We start from the raw sequence: 14,074 nt of genomic DNA on the forward strand, positions 1-14,074 counted from the left end.
GTACAATCTTGCTGACTGTGCTTGAGAAATGGGTTCTTTTGTTTTAAGGTTCATATGTTTTCCGAAACATAAAATGATATACTTAAGGTCAGAAAAGTAAATGCTATGAATTTAGCGATAGTGATAAAACTTTCTTCTAAAAAGCGTTTGTCGGGACAGCCGAAATTTCGATACAGCCATAAACTTTCTCCTTTGAAGTACTAATATAGACAGCCCCTATTTCCCGAAACCCCAAAACACAATATCAAAATCAGAAGTACACAACACTTTGTTATGAACTAAGTCAGAAGCATGCCAATTCCGTCATAAAGTTCTGAATAAATAAGGAAGTGGTTACTGAAACATGAAGTGGGGTTTAACGTCGCGTCCAAGATTATTGCACTTATATTGCGACGTGCATGCACGTGCGTGTCTGGCTGTTTGTACTAGTCCGGACTGATGCCGATTTATAGTGCTAGCACAATGAGATATCATGCCGCAGTGTAACATAAATACCCCACTCAGACACAGTATACTGACTCCGAGCCGACCAGTCCTTGTTTCAGTACCTTAATGCCGAGCGCCAGACAGGGTAACAACAAGTACCATCTTTTAACGTCTTTTGGTTTGACGCAGCCCGGGGTCGAGCCCCGGACCTTCCACGGAGACAGTTTACTTAAACATGAAGTTTCATAAACAAAACTAAAGAAAATGGCAATAACTTTTTTTCAATCTGAGATGGATCTGTAGGAATTTCAGATCAAGGTTTTAAATCAGGACGGAAGTAAGTTCTGAAACCGGAAGTTACACAATTCAAATACTAATCGCTTTGTTATAGTCGGATCTACAACCATGGGGTTATCAGTTTTATAATGAGAGCATGTGTTTCCGAAACTGCAAGTAGTCATTATACAAAAACAGTGCCAAGTGCACTTACATAAGATATATGTTGACTTTCCTTAATAAAACATTGTTTCTCATGAACCAAAGGTGAGGCCATGCAAATAGGAATCTATCTCAACGTTCAGATAGAAAGGGTGTGCTTGGGAATCTATAACAACGTTCAGATAGAAAGGGTGAGCTTGGGAATCTATAACAACGTTCAGATAGAAAGGGTGGGCTTGGGAATCTATCTCAACGTTCAGATAGAAAGGGTGAGCTTGGGAATCTATCTCAACGTTCAGATAGATAGGGTGGGCTTGGAGCCCGAAATCTCTGCACTCAGTTATATATCTCTGGTTTGTTGTAACTCTTCGGTCGACGCTTCTTCGAAAGTAAGTTCATTTGCATACTTGGTTCAACTAGCATTGGTTTCAGAGGGAACATGGCTGTAAATCTCGTCTCTCAGATGAACGGTCGCTCTTGTTTTAAAACAAACACCAGTATGAAACCTGGAAAGGGAGTAAAACATTAGTAGGCAAGAACTGAGTAGTTGCTGCTATTATAACAACTGCATTCGTCTTGCAGACAGTAGTAAAAAATAAACATGATGTCAAAACATCAAACAAGTAAATATAATGAACAAGAAAGTGCATAACCGATGAAATGTTACTCCAGGTAACACCCAACACCAATAAAATGCAAACACAAATAACCAAATCTAGTTTTTTAATTGTCAGAAAATGTATGATACTCCATGTGACCATTTCTGGGATGTTCCAAAAGGAGGCGTGTCGTTTATATACAAGATTTATATTAAACCATACGTACTAAAGAAAGAATATGCAGTTGACAAGAAATATTCTGGGATGTTCCAAAAGGAGGCGTGTCGTTTTTAAACAAGATTTATATTAAACCATACGAACTGAAGAAAGGACACCCAGTTGACAAGGAACACTTCTTAGATGTTCCAAAAGGAGGTGTGTCGTTTATATACAAGTTTTATATTAAAAAATACGTTCTGAAGAGAGAACACCCATTCGACAGGGAACATTTCTGGGAGGTTCCAAAAGGAGACATGTCATTTATATACAAGTTTAATATTAAAATATACGTACTTAAAAAAGAAGACCCTGTTGACAGGAGGAAGAACCCATACCACACAATGACGTTCTGGATGTAGGGAGCAGTGAATGCAGTGATCACGGACATGAGGACCTGCAAAATACAACATATCTGTCTGTTGATAAAAAAATGCAGAGAACAAAACTACTGAAAACTATTTAAAACCCTTCCGCTATATTTCAAATGTTCAAACTTATAAGATTTCGAGTGCATTTGAGAGTCATGGGAAGATGGATACGTGGAGGGGTTGTTAAAAAACTATTTTCTGAAAAGATATTGTTCGACTCCTCCTTTTCGAGACAAAATTGTATGTGTTGAAGAAGTGACTGAAAGTATAACTCGCTCTGACAAAATTATGATATTCTAACACTTATTCATTGGGATGAACAGACATGGTAATCTCATTAAGGAATGGGTGTTCTTATTGAAGAAGGCATTTGTGTAACATGACTGGGATCCGACATCACCAGTGAAGCCGCTGTACCAAAGTCTGTAATCTGTCAAATGGATGCATCAGCCATTATCAACTCAAGTTCCTATGTTCCTATGCTATGGGACACAAATGGGACAGAAAACTAGCAACAATCAAAATGTAACGGATCTTTAAGGGTTTAAATATACATTTATAATGACAACCAAACACAAAGTAGTTTCAAACATTTATTATGATAAAATCCAAATTATAAGTTTGGCATATGGGGAATTCTCAGGTATGACTAAGCGTGCCCATGATTGAGCATCAATCATGCCAAGCATTGGAAACGATTTGGCCACTTGCAAATACTAGGCTGGACGGCCAAATCTTTGGCACAAGTGTGTACATGATCGAGCATCGATCATGCCCAAGCATTGGGGACAAACGCTGGCTATATTTCTGAGCATCAGAGCACAGCGAGTGACTACACAGAACGGTACAAAATGATGTGATAAATGAGGATACAAGTAGCATACAAGTTGGATGTGGATTATTGAACTTTAGGGGGAACTATGCAAGCAAGCTGAGGAGGATAGTAAGGCCTCGGAATTCCCAATTTGAGTATGATGCATAAAGTGAGACAAATTTACATTTCATACCATATCAGGTATGACCATAAGGTTTAGCTATGGGAGGGGGTTGGGGAGGTGGTGGAAACTGCTTTTATAACCCTATAATAAAATATGAGAAGACACATGCTAAACATACGCTGCTGACTAAGGGTAGGGAACAGTGTAAGTGATGTCATTACACAAAACAATAGAGACAGCAAATGGTGGCATGCATGACATGTTTACAGACCCTTAACGTTTTTTTATGAATACAGTGTTGGAAACCTAGAAACTACTGTCAGATACACTCAAACGCACACAAGGATGAGGGTATGTATTACACGTGACTCCGCGTGCATACATAATTGAAAATGCACTTACTCTTTTATGCAAATTGTGTGAATATCCTATCCTTTTGGCAACATCTGGTGTCATCACTGATTTTAAGTGGTCCATTTATATACTTTTCATAGCTAGTTTGCCCTTTACGCCAAGGGGAATCTGATTCGGCGAATAATCAAGCCTAGTTATTATCTTGCATTGACGTTTCACGTGTATATGAAACTCTTATTCAGTCATTACAACAGTGACAATGATGTGTCGACTGCCCGGACAGGACCACTGGGAAGACCTGGGAAGACCTGGGAAGGCAGAACTACAGGGTGCGGAAATATATTGGGTCACGTGATCATCTGACTGGACGTATGCTCAGCGTCATGAAAATGTCTTTGTGTTCCACGATGACAACGCAAGATCTCACCATACGGGCATCTTCTTGGACCCCCTGCAGATGCCCCTGATACAGAATTAGTCATGGCCAACGATACCCCCTTGCCCTTCCCAATAGGATGTTCTTGACTGTCAAACGGCGACGACCATCACCCAGAACTGGGTCTGATGTGCCACGATGAATGGCATTAGAACCATCAATTGGTTATCGGCTGCCGTATACCAATGTCTTCTAAAACTGCATTTGTATACTAACCTATCATACTGTTTCCAGTACATTCTTTTAAAATACCCCTAACGATTTCGAGCAGAGGTTATCATAGAGGGATATTTAGTCTAAACAGACTTCAGTATTTACTCCTCAAAAAGGAAATACATAGCCGATATGAGTATACATATACAAAAGCTATAAGAATATATTAGGAGCATGAATGTGGTGTCAATTGGTACGAAATTAAAAGGTAATTGTTGGCATCATCGAGATGCAGTAACGACCGAATGCCAAACCCATGAGTGACAACGATATAGTGTGAAACGTAAGATGAGACCAAAGGATCGATGCACTTGAAACATCACGAATAGACCAAATAAGTCGTATTTGTCTCTTGTAGAATACTTGTCTGAGGCCATATCTCCGCCTGTGGTAGTGATATTCAGATTGTCCCAAGGTGGAAAACAAAGTCAAAGTCAAATTTGATAGTACTGCGAAAAAAAGAACATATCTGGTGCATTTCAAAATGTAAATGGTACAGGTCACTTTTTATCAGTTTAAGCTCCAATATCCCTTGCAGGCACGGGTGGCTCAGTCGTCTAAGGCACCGCAATTCGCCATGCAGAATTACATCCCTGAGGCGTGACAGACACCTATGTTGGAGGGTTTGAATCCCAGTTCGCCCCGATTGTGTTCTTGGTTTGTCAGAAGTATACCCGTGCTCGTGGATTTCACAAAAGTGGTGAACGTCTGAGACCTGCATCACTTACGACTTTCTTGCCACATCGAGCTGACACGAGCCGTGACTGGAAGAGTGTTTAAAGTGTCGTTAAACCCAACTCAGATCTCATTTCGGGTCGGATATGCTCCAGTAGTGAGTGAGTGAGTATGATTTTACGCCGCTTTTAGCAAAATTCCAGCAATATCACGGCAGAAATGGGCTTCACACATTGTACCCATGTCGGGAATCGAACCGGGTCTTCAGCGTGACGAGCGAACGCTTTAACCACTAGGCTACCCGACCGCCCCCTATGCTCCAGTAATATATGCTATATGATCTCATGCTATGTCAACGGAATTTGTTGTACAAACCTGAGAAGTGAACAGCAGTCCGTAGTTCTGTATAAAGTAGCGTTGTCCAAATGTCTGCGCCGTAGCCAATGGAAACAGTGAATAGTTTCCACCGAAAGTTCCAAACGTTAGACACACGTAGATGAAGAATAAAGATTTTCCTGCCAGTTCAGTCAATTTATAGGTGGCCATCAGTACTGTGCATACTGCACACAAAGCCATCATTGCAACCTACAACAAAGATCAACCATGCACCATTGTTAAAAAAAACCCGACAAACCCTTTCCACATTCATCTGCTAAATATCTGCCAAAAGAAAGATTGTACGATTCCGACTATATCATGTGCCATTCGTGACCAACTCGTGTTAATCCGGGACAAGCCGAATAGCGACTCGTGCCCCTCTCGTGGCCGTTTTTTACGACTGGGTTGCGCAAACGGGCATAGTTAAAAGAATTGTCAACTCGTTGCGTAATGATTCACTTATATTTCCATATATATTCCAGATGCTATTTAAACACATCGGGACTTACGGTATTTATACAGTATGGTTGAACACACTTAACTTTATCTAAGTTTATATATAGATGCAAGACATGTGTAAAATATAATATTCCTGAGGGATTCTTTTACCGAAGTACTTGAATTCATACGCGCATTCCGATTGCTTTGTCGTATTTTCGCATATAACATTCATCAATAGGGTGAGGTGAGGTGAAATTGGGTTTAACGTCGCGTCCAAGATTATTGCACTTATATAGCGACGTGCATGCACGTGTATGTGTGTGTGTGGCTGCTTGTACTAGTCCGGACTGATGCCGATTTATAGTGCTAGCTCACTGAGATACCATGCCGCAGTTTAACATGAATACCCCACTCAGACACAGTATACTGACTCCGAGCAGACCAGTCCTTGTTTTAGCCCCTTAATGTCGAGCGCCAGACAGGGTAACAACCAGTACAATCTTTTAACGTCTTTTTGTATGACGCGGCCCGGGATCGAACCCTGGACCTTCCGCTCTCCGGGCGGACGCTCTACCACAAGACCACGGAGGCGGTTCATCAATAGGGGGACGAGTCTTCTTGTAGGTTACGGAAAAAAGCGAGTGGTGACGAATGTATCATGAGCATGTGTTAATGAAGCACTTTCAAATAGTGATGATACCAAGTATTCGCCAAAAGGTGAGTGTAACCTTCCCCCAACGGTGGCACCTGTCACAAATACATGCAAGGGAAAGTCACCTGTTCACCTATAACACGGGATTGAGTGAGTGAGTATGGTTTTACGCCGCTGTTAGCATTATTCCAGCAATATCACGGCGGGGGACACCAGAAATGGGCTTCACACATTGTACCCATGTCGGGAATCGAACCGGGTCTTCGGCGTGACGAGCGAACGCTTTAACCACTAGGCTACCCGACCGCCCCTATAACACGAGAACATTAGCATGTAAGCTTATATGTTGCAAAATAAGATCTACAATTTCTGGCTGATCACTGTTCACCAATGCATGGAAATGGACTTCTCGCAATTCAGACGTTTCATTGTCAGTATCGTATACCTTAAAGGAGAATTTGTCGCCCAAATATCCCCAGAAGAGTCTGCCTCCTGCATTGAATAAGGAAGCAATGCTTCCAACAACGGTCAAGAACTGATCATCATTGATGAAAGTCTGTCCGTATGCCTGAAATAATCATTTCAAAATATGAAAGCGCTAAAAATAATAACAGTTAAAATATGGGTATCAAATGTCATGTCTAGAGACATGTATATTAAGATATTTTATGTTATTTGGGTTGTATTTTTGGCCTTTATTACAGTAATGTCTGAAGATCATTTTCAATTTGCGTGGATCGATGATCACGGTAACAATCACTGGATTGTCTGGTCCAGACTCGATTATTTACAGACAGCCGTCATATAGCTGGAATATTGCAGAGTGCGGCGTTAAACAACAAATAATTTTTTAATTTGACGTTTACGCGATATACGGCTTTTCCATTGGACGAGAGGTCGGTCATATGACCGCGAAATTGACGTTCATATGTGTATGAACGACACAATTTGACGTTCATGCGTTTTTCACGAGACCGTGTTCTTGAAATGACGTAAACACTGACGGACTACTTCCACATTCCTGGGGAAACCCCTGGGAATTCCCTAGCACGAAAAAAAACATAAGCATTTTTTCTGATGATTTAGAACCTTTAATCTTGGTCTCAGTATTTCAGTATACTTTGGGAAACGTAAGAAAGCTTGACTGCATGATTATTCACGAATATCCTCGCTACGGCCCATCCTAATGAACAAAGAAAACAATGCACATCCAAACTATCGTCAGTATCGACTCGATCTGTGTCTAAGCTGACAGTGACCGTCTCCAGCAATCTACGAATTTACCTTGGTGTCTGTTTGACGCATTTTTCATCACCTTTCAATAATCGGTCGGTTGATCAATGATGACTAACACATGTAACCGCCACAGGTTCATTAACAACTTCGGAAATCCTCCCGTCACGTTTATCGTGTCGGCCATTTTGACGTCTTGTACTTGATGTAAATGTATTACGACGCGCTGTCAATGTGACTGACTTACTGAGGTAGTTCTTTACAGGCCTTTCTCATCTAATGGTGATATTATTTGAACACATGTGTTGCGTAAGATGTTTCTGAAGAGCAAGTTGTGCATCCATACGCTCATGTCACCTCTCATTTTGGGGAACTATTTTATTCCGCGATATAGCTGGTTGTTGTTTGGCTGTCAGTGGAATTATGAAGTCACACGTAGATCTACTAAATAAAATTGGGTTTAGATCTTGGCCTACATCCGTTGAGGTAAGAAATTGTGATAAAAAATTATAAGAATTGACCTTCACTTCAGCCCCTCGCAAGCTCCGACGTTCATACAGTTTGGCCCTCACTCTATGAAGGTTCATACTCCAATGAACTCACACAAAGTGAAGGGTCAATTCTTAAACTCACTCACTCACGTCACGAGACAACAGTGTATTGATTCCGTCATCCGGGCGGCATTGTTGACGTCATTCGAATATTATTGTGACGTAAGGTCGGAATGACGTCACACTAGAAGCCACGACATAGCTGAAGATTGTTGACGTCATTCGACAAATTGTGGTTCTTACGACACTCGTCTCGTAAACATTGTATGGAATGAACACTTATATGATATCCTCTATATATGTATTGTGACTAATTTATTTCTCGACAACTTTACTTACCTTCCAGAAAGTTGAAAAGAACAAAAGACCCTGACTGTTAAAGAACAGGGAGAACCACAGCAGCCAGAAATCCTTGGTCTTCCAGCTCTGTTTCCATGACACGTATTGTTCCTGCTCATCTCTGCCCTGGCTGCAATAAGAACATGATCGCGTGATTTATCAGCGCCAAGGGCCCGAATATCGTAAAGTTATCGTAAGGAGTGATTTAAAATTTAACGTCGCATCGGCATTATCTCAGCCATATAGCGACTTATCGTAAGGTAATCGTATGCTATCGTACCCTATTTTCGAAACTACTCGTACCGTAGCGCTAAGATGTCTTAAGTTTGTGTTTCTAGGTTTGTCAGCAGCATACCCGTGCTCGTGGGTTTCACCGATGTGGTAAACGTCTGAGACCTGCATCACTTCGGGCTTTCCTCTCACATTAAGCTGACACGCCGCGATATAACAAAATACTTTTTAAAAAAGCGTTAAACCTAACTCACTCACTCACTCTTAAGTTTGTCGTAAATCTAAGATACACCAATACCTGTCGTAAGTTTATTTTATCTTCATCCAAGATGACGGCATACTTTGCCATAGATATTTTGCCAAACACAGTCTGTTTTACGTTCAAAAACTGACATTACGTTCCATTTTTTTTAAACTGTGTGATTCACATTTACACTTTCACAAAACACGAAGAACGCATCAAAGATTTAACGTCAGAAATGTCCTTAATCGCGACTGCAATCCACATAAGTATGGAGCCGATAACTTACAATATATTTCTTTCCGAGTCCGTGCTGACGAAGTGTAAAACAAGTTCAAACAACATACCTCTTCGACAATTTTGGAAGGATGAAGACGGAAGGTGTTGGCAGAGTATAGTTATGACCGTGACCTTATTGACAGCCCAGGGGCAGGTAATCTCAGTTCATACTCAAGTTGAGAGTGATCTCCCTTTGTATTCGTCCGGCAAGACATTGCTCAATGTTACAGTTTTAATAAAGCGCACAGTTCCGCTGTTATATCTCCTGGATCGCATGTGTGTCAATGCATTAGTCTATATTTTCGCATTTTGTAAAATTATATCAATCTACATATGTGACGAAGTGCAAAACCATAGGCGTTTCTCATCAGTGTTTACATCTAAAATGGTGTGTGACGAGCGGTTTTAACAATTGAATTGAAACTATACAGTGTAGTATTTCTCGATTTCACAAGGAAATACATTTGATCAATATTTTGTTTAGTATATTTGTATAAGGAGTATATATAATTTTTTCCTGAAAAAGTAATTTTATTTTGTTTCGTATTAAAAACAACACCTAGGTTATCTATATTATTCATGAGAAGACAATTAGTTGATAAGAAGTGATTAATTATCATCTGTTGAATAATTGCATTCTTTAAAAACAGGTGATTAACGGCATAGATGTATTCCATTAAATATGGCAATTAATTGAAATTTTGACAGCAAAAGTATTTTCGAGAATGGCGATTTGAAAATTCAAATTAAGAAAATAGGTTCCCATGCTCGTTTGGGTTTTGAAATCACTTAAAAAAAGTAGCATATTTTGAAGATTGTCTAAAATTCACTTTCCAATACATTTTTGCAGAAAACGTTTATTGAATGAAATGTCCTGATCAATATGAAATAGACATTTTCACCAAAATATTCAATGGACCGATTTTAAAATAATAAATGTTTTGTAAGTGTATATTTTCAGTTTAATGTTAAAAAAGTACACATACGTGAGACCATTCAGACAATTAAATCATTGTTAAAGATAGGGTCACAGGACAAATACTAGTAAATGACCCTCAGCAATACTGTCAGACGAGCCTAACGTCGTCGAACTCCGTACGGGAATAGATTTCACACATTTACTGCTAATAGCTCGATTGTGGTAACACTACACTTATTGACTGTAAAATTTATTGGGTTTAAAAAATGCATGGCACACGAATGCATTTTGTGTTCGCGTAGTCATGGCATCTTTTGTCATAAGAACAAAACGTCTACATGTAGGACATATGAAGGTTTGTGCGAAATGTCACTCAAATAGTTGCATGTCAAACAATGTGACCTGACAATGTGATCATCAATTCCGTGTCACTTCTCCATGTTATTGTTCTTGACAGCGTCTGGGAAATCAAGACCCTGGCCCTTGCATCGTATATGTGTGTGTTTCCTGGTTTGCTGTTTAACGTCACACTCGAAAACATGCATGGCGACATTCTGTTGATCATCTTGACCAGACATTGAGCAAGACCCCAATACCCCTGAATTTACTGCCACAACGAAAATGTTGATGAACCTTGCTATACCATTGTTGATACGACCCCTGAAGATTCAGGGGTAGAATAGGTCTTCAGCAACCCATACTTGCCGTAAAAGGTGACTATGCTTGTCGTAAAAGGCGATTAACGGGATCGGGTGGTCAGGCTCGCTGCCTTGGTTGATGCATGTCATCGATCCCAATTGCGTGGATCGATGCTCATGGTATTAATCACTGGATTGTGTGGTCCAGACTCGATTATTTACAGACCGCCGTCATATAGCTGGAATATTGCCGAGTGCGGCGTTAAACAACAACCAACAGTGTTGATACTTTGAAGCACTGCACGACCATTCCATAAGGAGGAGGCATACACGCAACACAAAATAACAAAACCCAAGATGGTTGAACTCTGCAGAATGACCTACATATGCAACTGTACCTGGTGATGGACGTGAGCTGCCCTCCGTCTGTGAGTGATGACTCTTCCTCTTCATCTTCCTCGTCCACGAGCCTCATCTGCCAACCCCCAAAAGATTTTTTAACTCTAGAGAAGAGATGTAGTTGTTAATTAAAACACACAAATTCGTTTGTCGCATGCATTGTTACGACGGGTGTGGATCCCATTCTAAGTGTTAACTTCAGTAAAAACTGGCATTTCGCTGGGGGCGGCGTTCTGCAACAAAGAAACACCTGTTTTGTTCGCAAATTATGTGAGTGACGGATGTACCCAATTCGCGAACGCAATGTAACCTCGTTGATTTTTAGTGGCTCTTTCATCGGTATTTTGCCATTTGCGCACAATGGAATGTCTTTGCTGGAGACTGAATATTCCCTTGCGTTGACTTTTTGAATGTTAGTTGGTTGGTTTGTTGTTTAACGCCGCACTCAGCAATATTCCAGCTATGTGACGGCGGTCTGTAAATAATCGAGTCTGGACCAGACAATCCAGTGATTTTTTATTTCATGAGCATCATCCGTAATTTGGATCTATGACATGCATCAACCAAGTCAGCGAGCCTGTCCACCCGATCCCGTCAGTCGCCTCTTACGACAAGCATAGTCACCTTTTACGGCAAGCATGTGTTGGTGAAGACCTATTCTACCCCGGAATCTTCACGGGTCCGTTTTAAATGTACATCAGTATATATATATCCTATGTGACAACGACCTCGCATGTGAGATAGATATATATATATATATATATATATATGTGTGTGTGTGTGTGTGTGTGTGTGTGTGTGTGTGTGTGTGTGTGTGTACAACGCATGGGACTGTAGGATAGCCTATATAATTGGAGCCTCCGATTGTGATGGACCCAGTGGCAATTCCCTACATCGGTGAAGCTCCGTGTGTTACCGCTGAACTATATTCTAACCTCGGGCGGGTCCCTTAGTAACAGGATCCCAATCACTTGTAGAGCTGCGTAGCAACCAGCCAAAACACAGAACACGGGAGGGACTCGAGACAGAATTTTCTCTTCATGGAAGTAGCTGCAATAGACAAGATCAAAACCTATCGCTGAAATACACTATCTACGATATCTACGGCACTGGGCATAAATAGATCGCGTTTCTCGGTATTTTGGGGAAATCAGTTGCATGGGGTATTAGTTGGCTGGTGTATAAAATCGACTCAAATATTCTCTAACATCACATTTAAATTCTCTTTCACAGTTTGGGGCACGGGTGGCCCAGTCGTCTAAGGCGCCGCGATTCGCTGTGCAGAGGTGCGTCCCTTTGGCACGCCAGAAACCTATCATTGTGGGTTCGAATCTCGGTTCGCCCCGATTATGTTTCTTGGTTTGTCAGCACCATACCCGTGCTCGTGGGTTTCACCCAAGTGGTAAACGTCTGAGACCTGCATCACTTCGGGCTTTCCTCCCACATGAAGCTGACACGCCGCGATATAACTGGAATACTGTTAAAAGCGGCGTTATATCCAACTCACTCACTCACTGTTACTTTCTGTCGAGATTAACCATTATCAGCCATTCAGCCAAGACTCGTGCCTTACACTGTTTTAACATGAATTTCGAGTTACTGTCTGTCGAGGAACATGTTTACATATCTTAAGACGGGGCATATTTGAGTAACAACGACCACAAAGCAGCCAATGTATTTAGAGTCAGTTGAGTTTAACACCCCCATGAACACTGTTCCAGGGATATCACAACGTGTCTGCTTAAACTACTTACTACTTGTCGTCGACATGATGCAAAGGTGGATCGTTGTCTGGGTTGATGTACCATGTTTGAACGTAGTCAAAGGTGAAGGCACCACCCCCGAATCCTGCCATGGTTAATCCACAGGCAAGCCCTTTTCTGTCGGGAATCCACTGTAAATAAAACACAAATAATTTCGCGGCACTTTGGCCTATATTGATATATATTCAAAAGATTAAAATGCCAACAACCATTGTCATGTAGCTGTCAGTATCGATATACGATAGCATCAAAACAAATTCCATAAGCGTAAGAAATATCGATTATCGAGTCGATTATTCGATTTCGACTATACCATGAACATATATTTTAGAACAACTATCAGATCATGATAATACCAGGTGTTCGCGACAAAGTGAGCCTATCCTGCCCTATCGGTGGCATCCGCCACAAACACATGCAAAGGCAAGTCAATTGGTCGCCTGTAAAACACACGAGGAAATCCTTCCTTGATTGTATTACTGGATCCAGCTATGTATCTCTGTTCTGGTTTTTATGGCGCCTTGGATTCCAGTACAGAAGAGGTACGGTCAGGCTCAGTGACTCGGTTGATACATGTCATTGTATCCCAACTGCGTAGATCAGAGCTCATGATGTCAATCACTTGATCCTCTGGTCATGACTCGATAAATAACTAACTTCTGCATGGTTTGCCCCTTCTGCAGATGCACTCTACAACGGTGAGATCATAGTATTACAATGATATCAACTTAATCGGATTCTCTTCATACAACGATCATCAATGAGAGTATTGACTTTTATCATTACCTTCATTGCACAGCTCATGGGCACAACGTATGACATCCCGACGCCGAGCCCAAACATCAGCCCATACGTCAAAACCACTAAGGCCACCGAGTGTTTTATTGTGACGTAGGTAAGTGCGATGCCTCCGCTGAAGCAAAAACACCAGATACAGTGAATGAAGCGTGATAGATGGAAATTATGAGTAAATATCTTGATAGCTTGACAGTGAATCGTTAGAGGAGTGACTTGCAATTTGGTAAACATATTCTGTGGATAAGAAGCTTGGCAGGTAATCACCATACATTGTGAACAGCAGAATACAGATCAGGGCCTTAGTCCTGGTACGGTTAATAGACGCACGCACAGTAGAATACAGATCATGGCCTTAATCCTGGCAAGGTTAATAGACGCACGCACAGTAGAATACAGATCAAACCTTAATCCTGGCAAGGGTAATGTACGCGCGCACAGTGGAATACATATCACGGCCTTAATCTTGGCAAGAGTAATGGATCCACGCACAGCGCACAGTAGAATACAGATCATGGCCTTAATCCTGGCAAGGTTAATAGACGCACG

General features: G+C 41.1%; 1 protein-coding gene across 2 annotated transcripts in view; it reads right to left on the reverse strand.

Moving 5' to 3' along the window:
* Window positions 1–522: 522 nt before the first annotated feature.
* The window catches only part of LOC124150231 (oxalate:formate antiporter-like), a 31,002-nt gene continuing 17,450 nt past the window's right edge, over window positions 523–14,074 (reverse strand). The window contains exons 3-11 of one of the 2 annotated variants that reach the window (XM_046522185.2): window positions 13,517–13,643; window positions 12,722–12,861; window positions 11,903–12,017; window positions 10,967–11,043; window positions 8,261–8,390; window positions 6,583–6,705; window positions 5,042–5,251; window positions 1,977–2,076; window positions 523–1,370 (exon numbers count right to left, since the gene is read on the reverse strand). In XM_046522185.2, coding sequence (XP_046378141.2) covers window positions 1,324–1,370; window positions 1,977–2,076; window positions 5,042–5,251; window positions 6,583–6,705; window positions 8,261–8,390; window positions 10,967–11,043; window positions 11,903–12,017; window positions 12,722–12,861; window positions 13,517–13,643 — 1,069 coding nt within the window. In that variant the 3' untranslated portion in view covers window positions 523–1,323. The remainder of the gene's footprint in view (window positions 1,371–1,976; window positions 2,077–5,041; window positions 5,252–6,582; window positions 6,706–8,260; window positions 8,391–10,966; window positions 11,044–11,902; window positions 12,018–12,721; window positions 12,862–13,516; window positions 13,644–14,074) is intronic. The other variant, XM_046522186.2, reaches the window with a different exon arrangement.

This window comes from Haliotis rufescens, unplaced genomic scaffold (assembly GCF_023055435.1).
Source record: "Haliotis rufescens isolate VD_foot unplaced genomic scaffold, xgHalRufe1.0.p SCAF_9, whole genome shotgun sequence".
NCBI classification, from domain to species: Eukaryota; Metazoa; Mollusca; class Gastropoda; order Lepetellida; family Haliotidae; genus Haliotis; species Haliotis rufescens.